This window comes from Seriola dumerili, unplaced genomic scaffold, assembly GCF_002260705.1.
Source record: "Seriola dumerili isolate Sdu_G_001 unplaced genomic scaffold, Sdu_1.0 BDQW01000068.1, whole genome shotgun sequence".
In the NCBI taxonomy this organism is placed as follows: Eukaryota; Metazoa; Chordata; class Actinopteri; order Carangiformes; family Carangidae; genus Seriola; species Seriola dumerili.
The window spans coordinates 5905494-5921022 of NW_019174323.1; the positions used below are offsets into that span (position 1 = coordinate 5905494).

The window sequence follows — 15529 nt, forward strand, 5'->3', positions numbered from 1 at the left end:
AGACTGAGAGCCATTAGGTCTATGTTGATACTCCCACTCATCTATCAAATAATGATAATGTGACAAGAGGTAGCCATCTAAATTGGGTCAATTGTGCCAAAGTGTCAGCACATGCGGGCTGTCTTCCAGCACCACCAAATGTAAGCCATGCAGCTCATGCCAATATATATCTGCCAGATTTGTCCCCATTTTCGGGGTGCAAACGTGAAGCTATGTGGGCTGAGGATCACTTCCAGTTAATGGGACTTTGAGCCAGAATCTCTTTGGCATCAACCCAAATTTGAAATTATTCTAACGTGCGATTCATCACAAATCTGGCATGGGTTTGATCAGGTGGGCCCAGTCATTTTGGCTACCTAAATTCTGTGATCGCTTGCCTTTCTTCTGCAAAGTCAGAGGTGCTGAAGCTGATGCACAGCAGCCTGAGAGCCAGTATTCATCATCTTATCCAACACTGCAGAGGAGCTTGAAATGATATTTCCTGGGAGGCAGCTGGAGCTCAACTCCCCGTAGCACCCACTCTGAGGCTGTTAAAATGTATAGACAGTAAACCAACTGAAATTCCTAAAATATTTCTTCTTCTCACCCCCTTTCTGTACCCTAGGGTTGGAGTACTGTGGGTAGATGAAGACAAATCTGTGAGCCGCGGCTGCTGTCCGGGCTGGCTGAGCCGGGGGGGGGGGTTGAAGAGGGAGTGGTGCTGGTGGTTATTTCGGGAGGGTATATCAGCAAGCATCCCCTCCTGTACAGAGTGCTTGAGAGTGACATGGCAAGTGTTGAATACAAGGGAGGATGGACACACACACACACACACACACACACACACTTTTGCCCCTTCTCACCCTCCTGAGTGCCCCCCCCCCTTCCGACACAGCATTCCAGTGCGAGCAGATGAAAGCCAGCCACCTCCTGTCTCCTCGTGGGTGGAGTGACTTTGCCGTGGTCACAGGGAGACACAGAAGCCTCACGCTCGCTCATTGATACGCGCCGAGTTCGAGGAACTCAAGAAGGGCAGAGCGACATATACATCCTCATACACACAGCAGGCTGTGAGCTGGGATGGTAGCGGAGGAGATCGTGGTCTCCCTCTCAGGAGGAGCCCCGTGGGGCTTCAGGCTGCAGGGAGGAGCAGAGCAGCAAAAGCCTCTACAGGTGGCCAAGGTACAGTGGAGCCTTTATATATTCATATACATGTATGCGTGTGTGTTTGAACATGTGTGTGTGTGTGTGTGTGTGTGTGTGTGTGTGTGTGTGTACAGTATGTTGTCGACAGGACTCACTGCCTTGGTGGTAACATGAGTAGATGGGTTTAATAGAGACTGCAGCTGTTAATTGAGGTCTGAGGCCTTGGTGGTCAGTCTTGTGCTGTAGGTAATCCAAGCTTTTGCAAGGAACACTATAGTGAAAATAAAATCAGAAAAAAATGAATCAGTCGCTCGTTGCACTAAGAGCTCAAATCTCTGGTTACTGTGGGATTGTCTTGTGGTGGAAAATGACTAAATACAAGTACTCTTGTCGGTCTACTATTTTTTGTTCGCATCACTGAACTGGAGAGGGTTTAGTCTGATGGGCAAAGTCATACTGAAATGCTTCTACAGTAATTAGGATATCAATCAGGATGTCTTTTCATATTAAACTTATGTAATTAGGTAATTATTACTCCAAAAAGAGCCACTTTCCTACTGTTTCTTGAGATGCTTTGATCATGTTTCTTACGCTTCATGCAGCAGCACCTCGAGGATATACTTAGGAAGAACAATTTTCCTTTACTCAATTGGCCATAGCCTCAATTTCACCCTCTCCTGCTGCTTGGTTTGTGGGACAGAGAACAGTGTGAACATGTTTTTGGGGGGGGGGTTGATCATGGCTCGGGTTTCAGTACTGCATCCTATTGATGACGATCATACAGTTCAGTCAAGATCAGCGGGCGTTTCTTTCAAATAGGTTAACGCACAGTTAATGTGTGAGCATGCTCGTTAAACTGATGCTGTGTTTGCATGTGTCTGTAGTTATGCACCTGAATACATCTACTAAGATATGTCACTGTCACTTATTTATTAGACAAATTTAATCCAAATAATATTCTCTTTTTTTTCCCTTTTTTTTTTTGCGGTTTGGTTTCTCCAGAGTCTTTTCATATCTGCGTTTATATTTGCTGACAGACCAGAATGTCGTCTCTAATAAGAAAAGCTATTCTGGAGAGGAGGAATGTGACCTGGCTCGCGCTGACGTTAAAAGTTGGCCAGTCACTCGTAAGCTGTCATAACCCCTGATTCAAGATGGAGGCAGAGTAGCTCTGGCGCCAAAGACCTGTCTTTATCCAGGATTTTCAAGCAGATAAGGTCACCTTTAATGAGGGTTTGATCAGTGTGTGTATGTGTGTGTGTTTCCCTCTTGTTGGTGTATGGTTGTGTGTAATCTGTTGTTTGTGTATATGTGTGTGTGTGTGTGTGTGGTTGGGCATAACTCAGATAAGCCTGGTTGGGAATGGAGCTCCAACTCGAGGATCAGAATAGCTCATTTAAGAGGAGCTGGAAGCTGAGCATGGAAAAAGGCTTCTTGTTCACACACACACACACACACACACACACACACACACACACACACACACACACACACACACACACTTGGACTTCTCTGTCTCTTGAAGTGTTTAAACTTTTTAACCTATTTTTTGTGCACACATCACACTGGCTCCTGTCTTCCTTCATCCGTCTAGGAATGTGGTTGATTTTCCCGCAAGGTTTTATTTTGGGTCTGTGAGGAACATATGCTGAATGACAGGAATGCCCCTTGGTCCAGACTAGTGATGCAGCTGTTTAAACCCCCTCTGTCATGATGTTCACTTGTGCGTGTATGTGTGTGTGTGTGTATACGTATGTGTGTGTGTGTGTGTATATACTTTGAGTTGAGATAGATAGCTTTCCCTTTGCGTGTGGTCACGTGATGGTGGAATGGGATTATTGGGTCAAGAGACACTGATAAAGGGAAATACCGTGTCCTCTTTAGAGAATCCAAGTAGGTGCTAGGACACACTCAACATTTCTACCTTCAGCAGCGATAAGGTGTTCGCATTAGTGTTAGGGCGCAGAGGGGGAGGGGCCTTATCCTCTTCTTTTAGAGGAAACTGAAATCTAGCGGACAAGAATACTCGCCTTCCCCTTTATCCCATCTATCAACCACCCCCCACCACACATACTTCCTGAAGGGTCCTATGACATCATCTCTCGGCGACCTCCAGGAACAGCTGCGTGACTTCATGAGTTATTCTGATCCAGGGACGGTGAGAGCTGCCAGCAGAGGAGAGCTGTGCTACAAGTCGGAGAACTTTAAAGGCCATTTCGTAGAAGAGCGCTCTCACTGACTAACACCTCGCAACACTCTTTTCTTTTTTTTCTTTTTCTTATTCAAGCATTTTTCTATAATGATAAATATTGTTCATTAAAAAAGCAAAAATCAAAATGAAAGAAAAAACACCCTCACTTATTAAGGTCAGGGTTTAGTGGCTTAGGGTTAGTGGGTGTACTTTGGTCTGATTTGATTGACAGTGGTCTGATTCCTCTAAATCAAATGTTGCTAAATCCTTATTGGTGCACAGATATGCTTCACATCATCCTCTTCCTGCTGAGCCCCTCCCACTTCAAACTAGGGGTGTTGTGATAAACCGGTATTGATGATAACCGTGATATTTAATAAATGAAATATTGACATCGTGATAATAATACACCTATGATAATATGGTTATGGAAGATGCTCATCAGTTCATCTTGTTGCCTCCTCATTATTCATTAAGTGTTCTTTATGTTCGCTTTTGTACAGTTATCGCTACAGACTCTCTCTCCACCTCCCTGCACTTGTATTTGAGTCTCATTCATTTGCCAAAAAACAGACAAAACACACAATAAACAAAGTTAAAGATGAATTTGACTGACAGCATTATTATATATTTTTTTCAAGTTTTCATCAGATATCCCGATAATATTGTCATTGTGAATTCGTTTAGCCGCGACAATGTTGTTGTGACAATCTGATATCGTGACAGCCCTAACTCAAACCAGTGAGAAGAGTACAGGAAAATAAATACATCTCATGTGTATATAAAACCTTGTCAGTAACTAGTGGTTCATCCATAGAATCCGATTGAGAAAATATGTTTTAATTTAAGCCACTGTGTAGAATTTTGATGTGATTACAGCATCTTTAAAATATTTTCATGGTGTAAGTTTTCGTTTGCAGAAAAGTGAAACAATTCCAGTGGAAACCAGAGCAGTGTGTGTGTGTTGCTTTCAGCCCATTCAGTCTCAGTGTTCATAGTTGTTAGAATAACAACAACAGGGGTCCCGGGCCCAAAAGGTTGGGAACAACTGGTCTAAAGAGTTAAGCAGCAAGTGGAAGGTGTAGATTAGGCGGGACACTGGACAATAAATTGTAAAAAGTATATTCACTGTGCTTTTATGTATTAATATGTTATTAACCTCTTTCCTCTCTGCAGGTACGCAGGCGCAGCAAAGCCTGCAGAGCTGGACTCAAGGAGCATGATGAGCTGGTTTCCATCGACGACCACATGTGTGAAGAGCTCAGTCATGCTCAGGCCATGAGCCTCATAGATGCACAGAGTGCGACACTCAGCCTGAGGGTTAAAAGGTCAGATCTCTGACTCACACACACACACACACACACACACACACACACACACACACACACACACACACACACACACACATACAGTACACCACACACCTTGTTACATGAAGGCATACCCATTGACGCATGTTTCTCATTTTGGATGTTTGGATGTTTCCAGGGCCCCCTCTGGATTCCACTCCTCATCTTATTCTGGTTGCTCTGCATCGCCCCGCTCCTCCGTGAGGGTCCTGTCTCCCCCCGGAGCCCCCTTGCCCTCCCTCCATCCCTCCATCCTCTCCCCCAGAGGCATCACCTCCCCTCCGGACAGCGAAGCCTACTACGGAGAAACGGACAGTGACGCAGACACACAGTCACACACTCACCGCCGCCAGCGCCGCACACCTCCTCATGCACGCTCACCTGCGCGCTATGACAACGAAGAAGAGGAGACCTCAGAGATGAGCGGGTAGGAGACGAGACCTGAAGTCTTCTCTCTCACTTCCTGTCCGATGTATTCTGCCATTTCTTGTATCACTTTTTTCCGAGACATCATTCTGATAATGATTATCTTTGCTGCCTTCTGTCATCGATCTCAGGTATGAGAGCGCCACAGATGCAGGGCTTTCCACGCAGGGGCAGTGGGATGGTCAGTGTCTTCCTGGCGTCCCTCGCAGAGAGCTAATCTACCAGCCCCCCCAGACAGAGTGGACCACTCCAGCGCACACCCCACACACTCTGACCCCTCACACACTCACCCCGACCCCCGATCAGGGGTTGGTGGAAGCGGAGGGAGAAGGTGACAGTGGCTTCCAGGAGGCGGGGGGCTGCATTGGGCTGACCTGCCCACCCCTGGTGTCTCCTGAACGGGCGAAAGAGGCGCTGATGTTGGGCTCTAGTAAACAACTGGTGCCCATGGTGGGACCGCAGCTGACCCCCGTCAGCGATGAGCTCTCCACCACCTACATGGACAAAGCACGGCAAGCCAGTGAGTATATATCTTCATAAAAAAAACTACAGCACAACCATACAGGTCATAAAGTTTTCAAAATCTAAAACCGGAGAGTACAAGGACAAGGGAAAAAAGAGAAAATGCACATACAAAGTTATACACTTCTACAGTTTGTGAACAGTAAACCATTGTTCAATTCACATAAAAACTTGTGCAATAAGTAAAAAGATGATGGGAAAATCCCCTCCAACATCTTCATTCTCTTTTGTAAAGGCAAAGAAAACAATAACACACACCAACTAACACTAGTGAGCTGATAACGAAGAAGAGGGAGGAGTTAGAAAGTCGGGGTTCTTGGAAAAAATAGTCCTTAGTCAGATAAGTTAGAGGCTACTGCGATTTTATTCGTGTATGGTAATTGTTCCAGACATCATAAAGATAATATATAACTGATGCTACAAAGCCAACTATAACTATCCTTTACAGCATGCCATGGATGTGTTTGTCAATTTCACCCATTAAATTTCCAGCCAATAATTGTTGTTAGGCTGAATACAGTTTGGAAACTGGGCACATTGGATCCAAACTTTTGCATCTATCAATTTTGAGGGTATGAAAGCAAAAACAGGAACATCTGTACTTTCCGCAAGCTAATGCAGCTATTTCTTCTTGACCACAGCGTTTCTGCTTTTTAATTTAAATTCCAAAAATTCCCCTGGTGTCTCCAAAAGGCATCCTATGAAGTTCGGCTCAAATCCTTAGCCAGATCACCCTCTAGTGGTTATTTTGTGTAACTGGAGCATCCTGTTACAGTTACAGGCTGGTGGTGATGGGGTGAGATATACCAGATACTTACAGAGGAAGCCCCCCCACCCACCCCCACCCCTCTCTGTCCCTTGGAACAGGAGTCTATCTCTTCTGTCAGTATTCTGGGTATTTGCCTCACTGGCTGTATTTATAGGCACTGAAAACTTCTGATTGACAGATTGGCCGCATCTCTGACTTAGGCCTACAGGCCACACAGCTGAATATGTGGTGTATGTATGTGCGTGTTTCTGACGTTTGCGTGTATGCGTGTGTTAGTCGGCTGTGCAGAGTAGGGTTTGTATCAGTAAAATGTCAATGTTTCCAGCACTGAAATGATTTGCCGAATCACTGTTTAATCAATCAACAGAAAATTAAGCAACAAATCTAACTAAGTTTTCTCTCATTTATATCATTATAACCTGTATATGTTTGGGTTTTGGACTGTTGGCCAGACAATAATAATCCTGAAGTCGTCCCCTGTGGATCTGGGATGTAATTTTCCATACTTTCTGACATTTAATAGGTCAAACAATAAATCCATCCAACTGAAAAATAGAGGACAAACGTTTGTGAGATGAATCTAAGGCGTCCTTAGATAATTGTGGGGTTAGGAAATAAGAAAAATGAAGCTGCTACATAAAATTAAATTTGTTTTTCAGACTTTAATTAATTTTTTCTCCTGTTACTTTTGAAATAATGATTAGTTTTATCTTTGAAGGCCCCAAAAAACATTCAAATGAAACTGTCTAATAAGGTTACATTTCAGCAAGGGGCTGCAAGAAGACGTTGCTTCGTATTAAGGGGCCGCAAGCAAAAATGGTTGGGAACCACTGAATGAATCGCTAAATATAATTACTGTTGTATACTGAGGTGTCATTTTATGGTAATAGTGGAATAGGGAATATATGGTTATTTGTGTTAGAGTTTGATGGGAAGACTGATACCACTCTTATAACTGCAGGGTAAATAAGAAGCTACAGCCTGGAGGGATTTAGCTTAGCTTAGCATAAAGACTGGAAACAAAAACAAGGTCCAAATGTAACAAAACTAATAACGAATCAAGTAACAAAAGCTCACTAATAAACATGTTACATCTCATTTCCTTAATCTGTACAAAAACTGTGGCGCATTAGCATTAGAACTTAGAAAGCAAATAAGTGTGTTTCCCAAAAAGTTCGACCAATTTCTTTAATCTCATAAACTCTTATTGACTTTGTCTGGTTAACTGATCTCAACAAGGCACTAGTGTTCACAGCTGCTCACACTGAGTAACTGAGTCGTGATATGAGTGACTGTTGCAGTAATGAGGGATCTGTCCTCTGGTACAAGAAGCTGAAGGCCTGAATGATTACGTTGGGGCTTTACTATAGGATGATGATGATGAGGTGTCCAGGGACCTGCCCTTTCTCACGTTACAAACACACACACACACACACACACACACACACACACACACACACACACACATACACACACACACACACACACACACTTTGCCTTTGGGCTTTAGACTTGGTGGGATTGTTAGCTCTGCTAGAGTTGTGTGTCTGTGTGTGAGGTGGTTGTTAGGTATGAAGTGTCAGCAGCAGAGAATGGCACATCAGCAAAGAGTTATGACCGCACTTCCCTCTATAACCTATAATTGGCTTTATGAACTCATACGACAAACACACACAAACACACATATACACACACTCAATGACACTGCTGGTGAGGGGTCTTCCTGTCCTTGTGTATGTGTGTGTGTGTGTGTGTGTGTATGACACAGAGACTGGACAGGTGTTTGATGCCTGTCAGACAGACAGGAATAGTGGGTTGACATCATGTGTTGGTTCGGGTTGCTGGACAGAGACAAAGGTCTTTACATGGGCTGTGCCCTGAGAGAAGAACTGGAAGAAAGAGACAGAACGGTTCCCCCGCTCAGAGCAGAACCGAACACTGCGAGGAGGTGTGTGTGGGAGGGTCTGAGGGAGGTTAAGGACACACACGCGCACACACTCACGCTTGTGAGATGAGGGACCTCACATCTCTTTCAGGTTCAGACGCAGGTGGACACACAGTCCCACACACTGTGTACGCAGGTATGTGCACGTAACTTCATTTACACACGGACTTGCTCACATTAGGGGAGATGCACATCAGTGTTGTTTTCTCTTTCAGATTAAGGGGGATGACCTCATTTCTATGCCATGTCAACACCAGAGAAATCTGAGCATTAATGTAATTCTCATTATTGTACTTCATGGAATTGACTGTTGATCCTGATGTAAATGATTTCGATGTGAGGATGAGTTAATGAGTCCCTCTACCTGCGATTGTGCATCTCGTTTTGTGGTTTTAAGCCTTAAAGACACATGATATAAGCCGATGTGTCTTTGTTGGAGTGTTTTATCAACTTGATGAAGCTACTTTACTTACTATGGGTCAGACACATAAAGCAAAAGTGACCAAAGTTGCAGATTATTTATAGTTATTTTTAGCCATGATGGCAGCGTGGCTCTATGGACAGCAATGTCGGTCTGTCGCTACACCACTTTGGTCCAGACGATAATATCTCGACGGCTATTGGGTGGATAAGAATGAGATTTTGCACAGACATTCATGATCCCCAGGGGGATGAATCCTAATGACTTTGGTGATCCGCTGACTTTTCCTCCTCTGCTCCCAGCTAGTTGACACTTTTGTTTTTATGTATTTACATGACAATGGCGGGACAACTATTGGTTGGCCTGCCATAAGATTTGACACAGACATTCATGTCATGAATTTCCCCTAGGAGATAAATAAAGTATCTATCTAAGTATCTATTTATCTATGTCCCTCTCAGTGAGAACGTCTTAACTTTGGTGATCCCTCAATCTTTCCTGTAGCACCATATTTGGGTCAGAATTTTAATTTGTGCAAGACTTTTGTTTTATGACTAAATACCTGCAAAACCAGCGTAATTCTGACTGGCCTCTGCTATTGTTTATGTTTAGTGCTAAGTTGTATTAGCATTTAGGCGTAGCATTTCTCTACATACTGCTAGCATGGGTGTAGAGTCGCTCTCTCCTTTAAGCCTTGTTATATCACGTCTTGTGGAGGGTAGCATCAATTTCCGGATGTAGAAATGTCTGAACTGTGCAACAGAAACATCAGGTTTGATTCTGGGATTATTGTTTGTTATGCTTTGGTAAACCTGACAGTATTAGACTATAGTTATGTAGTGAGGTGAGCCAAGAGACTCAAATGGCCTTGGACTAAACAGAGAGGCACACATGTGGCATGCACAGACACACACACACACACACACACACACACTCACACACACACACACACACTCACACACACACACACACACTCACACACACACACACACACTCACACACACACACACACACTCACACACACACACACACACTCACACACACACACACACACTCACACACACACACACACACTCACACACACACACACACACTCACACACACACACACACACACACACACACAGGCACAAACAACCATTTGCCCAAGAGAGACACTCTGATCTAACCTTCCCGGAGTGTATGTGACTCAACTTTGGAGAGCAGCAGGAATTCTTTGTTCTAAATCCACAACACACACTCCTGTCTGTCACTGCTAATCCTCACTGCAGCTCCTCACTGTGATAATACTATAGAAATCAGGCACTATTTGCAGTCAACGAGGGCTATCACACTGTTTTGCTTCGATTATTTGTCGCCTGCAGCTTGTTAGGTGTTCATCAAAAATCCCATTACCGGTTCTCTCCTTTGTTTCTTCTCTCTTTCGGCATAATCATTTAGGTTTCTCTCTCTCTCTCTTTCCTCTTCCTGTCTTGCAGAGTTACAGCGTGGGGAGAGTTTGGTGGAGAAACAGGTGAAAGAAGCTCGTACTAAATGCCGCTCTATTGCCTCTTTGCTGACTGATGCTCCCAACCCCAACTCCAAAGGGGTGCTTATGTTCAAGAAACGCCGGCAGAGGGCAAAGAAGTACACACTGACCTGCTTCGGCAAAGCTGAGGGAGACGGAGGAGGGGAGACAGAAGGGGAGACAGGAGGAGAGACAGAGGAGGAAGGAGGAAGTTCCATCCTAAGTGGCTCAGAGGTTGATGAAGAGGGATTCTCAGGATCATTTGATCCCACGTGGGATAGTGGTTATCTAGACCTGTTGGACAGGAGAAGCTCTGCTTGCCCGTCAACTACACCGACCACTCCAACAACACCAGCAACCAATCACAGCCCAGGGCTGGACATCTCAGCCTATCAGACTCCAGGACTTCTGACCCCAGTCAAACAAAGCCCCGGGTTGGAGGTCTCAGGGCTGGAGTGCTCAGCCTATCAGGGTTCAAGGCTGGAGCGTGGCGTCACGAAGCAGCCAATCAGTAACCACGCTGCACACATGTCTCCTCCAGCTGTGGCTCTGACCAATGGGGGGTCAGTAGCTGTTAGTCGGGCTAGTGTAGTTCTCAGCCCGCCCTCTCAGACACCCCTACCCAGTCAAAATGGGCAACATGGCAACTCTAATCCTGGTCCTAATCCTAATCTTAGTCCTAGTCCAATCACAGACTCAGACCATCACCTGAACGCCAACTTCAATCCTAATACAGGTGTTCTGAACCGCACTGCACGCCCCTTCACCCCTGGCCCTACCCCTCCTCGCGCCTCTGTGACGTCAGTGATGTTTCGCCCTCCCCAACCCAAACCCACAGCCATAACCATGGCGACCAAACCGGTGGCGGCCGTCTCCATGGTGACTATCTCACCCACTCGCCATCCATCAGCGCCAGATACGAGGAGAGCGGTGTCTAGCACCTCTCTGTACATCCCTGCAAGAAATAACAACAGCAACACTCACCCCTCTGTTAACTCCCCCCCCTCAGCTCTCTCGCCTCCCTCCTCCCTGTCTTTCTCCCACCCTCCTGCGAACCCACACATATTTTCACCTCAGTCTGCCGTGCATGCTTCCCCCTCCGCCCCCTTCCCTCCTTGTGTAGCTCAAGGTCCCGCAGTTTGTCCATCACCCGCTCAACCCTTCTCCCCTCCAGCTCCACTGTCATTTCCCTCTCCTCCTGCTCCTACTTACCCACCTCCCTCCACCTGCATGACTGCTCCTCCCATCTCCCCACCACATCCCCCTGATCCGACTCAGGTCTCCTTCCATGCCCAGCCCACCCATCCTCTTCCTCCCATTCCACCTTCTCCATCTCCGTCCGTCCACCCTTACATCAACACGACAGGTACAATGACTCCCAGCCCCCACGTCGCCATGGAAACTGCATCACCTCCCCAGGCTCCTGCCGCTGATTCACTTGTGACACGTGAGCAGCGCATCTCTGTCCCCGCCTCTCGCACCGGCATCCTGAATGATGCCCGTCGTCGTAGCAACAAGAAGCCAATGTTTTGCGCAGTCCAGAACAAAGATGTTTCTCCAAACCCAGACTTGCTGTCGATGGTCCAGAACATGGATGACCGCTTTGTTAGAGCCCCGGGTGCTGAATCTGGAGTTGCACCCAGCGGGGAGGCTGGGCATGAGTCGGGGCCTGAGGAGGACTGGCTGAGGCTGGGGGCAGAGGCCTGCAACTTCATGCAGGCTCAGCGAGGACCCAGGCCGCCCCCTGTTGCCCCAAAACCTCAAACCCCTCAGGTGCCACAGCTGGAGGGGAAGGGAGGTCAGCTGTTTGCCCGCAGACAAAACAGGATGGATCGCTACGTTGTGGAGCGATCTCCCTCTGTCGCTGCAGCACCTTACTCTCCTGCCCAGACAAGGGAGCCCTCACCCACACCTTCACTCCCTGCCACCTGGAAGTACTCCTCAAACATCCGTGCTCCACCACCCATCAGCTACAACCCCCTCCTCTCCCCCTCCTGCCCCCTGAAGGCCCAGAAGAAGCCCGAAGTGAAAAAGTCTGGGCCAGCTGGATCTAAAGGGCAGAAAGCGGGCATGAAGCCTTTGGACATTATGAACCATCAGCCCTACCAGCTCAACTCTACCCTGTTCAGTTATGGGGGCGGGGTTCCCCAGGACACTTCCACCTACCAGCAGCAGCAGCAGCAGCAGCAGCGAGGAATGACAGGTGGTCCTCAGAAAACAGCACGAGTATATGAGGTGAAGCGTTTCTCCACGCCCCCTCCCATGGCAACAGGGCCTGCCCTCAAAGTCATCGTCCCTCGATCAGCTACAACACTTGGAGAACCGCTGTGGCGCTCTGATGTCGTGTCCCCTCCACCCACAATTGCTCCTGCACCCTACCAACCCTATCAGCCTCAACCCCAACCTCACCAACCTCAGTGGGCCGCTGCCCCTCTGTCTCCCCCGGTGCCTCCCGCCCCTAATGCCCCGCTCCCTCAGCTCCCCACCTTCTCCACCTTCTCCTCTGCTCCTGCTCCAAACCCAGTCCAGACCCCTACGTTCTCCCACCATCAGCCCTCCACCACCGCGCAGGCCAACAGGGCGTTTAAGAGTGCTCCAGATCTGAGCCCCCTGGGTCCCGCTGGTGCCTCTCAGCCGGTGACCAGCAGCACTCAGCCTGCCAGGGTACCCAGGCCCAGGTTCAGCACTTCCAACCTGGGTCTGCAGCCTTGTGTCTGGCGCCCTGGATCCACTATGCACTAAAACGGATTCCGGTCTGGACATAAGAAACTTTTTTTTTTTTTTTTTTCCAAATAAGTCTATGTGTTTTTAGTATTGTAATGTTGTTGTTTAGGGCTGCAGCTTGAGGTTTTATCAGCCACATTTTATCACAAGATCTGTTTGGATCAGCCACACATGTAGCACATTTTATCACCAACATTTAATCACTGACTCTTTTATCCAATGCATTAGGTAATAGTTGAAGGGAACACTGTGTTTTTTGCAAAGGAAATGTGGTGTGGAAACCTGAGAAAAGGTTTAAAGAAAAAAGGAGAACAACTGCAGATTGAAAGGACAGAGAGGGATGCTGGGAAAAATAATGGGAAAATAAAGTTCTGTAAATATTGTATTGAATGATTAAAGAATTAAGGTTAAACATAATAAAGAAGAATAGAGGATGTGAAAAGACAAGAGTGTTGTAAGAGAGATGGACTAGTAGTCGAGGATGGGAAAAAGATGAAAAGACACTGATGAAGTGACATTATAGAAACAATGATGAGATTTGACTTTTAGCTGCACAATCTGGAAACATCCTGCAGTACCTGTTGCCATCCGACAACAGCATATCAGAAAATTTGAAGTACTAACAAATCCCCCCTTTGTAATATATAGTCTAAGGATTTGTGTTTGATGATCCTGAGTGTCTTTCTTTTTTTTTTTTTTTTAGTTGTACTCTGCAGCGGTGTGTGCTTTGGTTTCCTGTAGTTTTTCACAGCTTGTAACGAGTGAGGGGGTGGGGTGGGGTGGGGGGGCTTTTACAGTAGACTTGATTTCTGATCTGCTGATATGGAACAAGAGAGGCATAAACGTGTCTGTTTAGCTGTGATTCTTTTACACAGGGACATGCAGCTGAATAAAAATAGACATGACTCACCTCAGCTGTCACTCTGTTTCTTCCTCTGTCACCCACGTCACCGCCGGCTCCCACACCAGTCCCCAGAATCCCCCCTCCCTCCCTTAGTTTTTTTTTTTTTTTTTTTACCCTGTTCTCTCTTTTGGGCGAGAATAACAGCTTAATTGTTCTCTCAGGATTTAGGCGGTTTAGAGATCAAAAACACAGTCTTCAAAAGCAACAGTTAAGGCATTAAGGTAATGTTTTTTTTAAATGCTCACCACATGGAGGCACTGTAGGATTTGCCATCCAGACACGGTTTATCATCTCCTCCCTCTCATTACTGATTTTACCTTGGTAAAATGTCAGTAACATGTAAGGTAACAGTCATACACACCTGTCTGGGAAAAAAATATATAGTTTTCACTTTATATCTTATCTTTTCCTAGCTGCAGACACACAGTATATTTGGTAATTGAGATGAATGAGAGAAGATAAAAAATAGTACAAAGTACAAACTAATTTTTCGATTTTTACAATATCTGATCATTGTAGCTGGTCGGACTGTTGGCTTACATTTCAGAGCAGTTTAATGGCAGCCACCTGATGGCTTCAGAAATGTGAAACTCAACCATGCCCACAGAAAGGGATCTAACCTTTGACCCTTGACTGGGATCAGGTGACAGACGGGGCTAACTTTAGCAGCTAACTTTAGTCCTATTCAGGTCCACTGGTAAGCTTAGCTGCTGTGCTAGTGGAAGGCACAACACACACACACACACACACAAATCGCTCCAGTGTGCAGTAGCATATTCGTTTTTCCACAAACTAGGCCACTGGATTTTAGAAATACATAAAAGCTGTAGCTGCACTTACAGTAATGACTGAAGTGGCTCTTTTAACTCCTGGCCATATCACCAAATTCATTCTGCAATTCTCCTCTTTTGGTCTCTCTCCCCATCTCTGATAATTCCTCTCTCACTCAGCTGCACCACACACACACACACATACACACACACACACACACACACACACACACACACACACACACACACACACACACACACACACAGCTCATTTCACCTATTTTTGGAGCTTATAATCTCCAGCTATTTGGCCCAGTGCTAAACTCTTAATTCTAATGGCTTTTTTACAATGTGATTGTGGGTGGAGGGGAAGTGCTACCTCGTACATCCTGTCTCCTCTCACTGCTCTGCCAAAGAGGATCTTTCCTCACACCATGTTTCTGGGTCAGCAAAGCAGAGTGTTTTGGGGTCAAGGGTCAGGGTTTAGGGGCAGGTCAGATCACGTACAAATAATGGCCATCCTCCTTCTTATTTTGTTTGGTCATTTTAGGGTTTTCATTTTGGTTCCTTTATTATTTTCTGTTTCATTATTATCTCATCTGTTTTACTAGAAGGTCATTTGTAATGATTGACCAGCTCGATAATAACTTTTTGAGTGAAACGTCTCCACAATCATTGGATGGATTGTCATGAAATTTGGTACAGACGTTCGTCTCTTCCACAGGATGACTTGTTATAACTTTGGCGATGATGAACCATAACATCAAATTCAAATTTCCATTTGACACTGCGATTTATCAAACACCTGATAAACTTGGCTGGAACTTAAAAGCACGGGACCGATGATGAACTGACTGACATGGTGATACAAGTGTAA

At 45.9% G+C, this 15529-nt stretch overlaps 1 protein-coding gene across 1 annotated transcript; it reads left to right on the forward strand.

The window, feature by feature from the left end:
• Positions 1-933: 933 nt before the first annotated feature.
• LOC111219795 (synaptopodin 2-like protein) lies at positions 934-13744 on the forward strand. Its single transcript, XM_022742586.1, has 5 exons — positions 934-1161; positions 4493-4644; positions 4805-5092; positions 5223-5611; positions 10226-13744. The coding sequence occupies exons 1-5, from the start codon at positions 1060-1062 to the stop codon at positions 12994-12996; spliced, it is 3702 nt and encodes a 1233-aa protein (XP_022598307.1). The 5' UTR covers positions 934-1059; the 3' UTR covers positions 12997-13744.
• The last annotated feature ends 1785 nt before the right edge of the window (positions 13745-15529 follow it).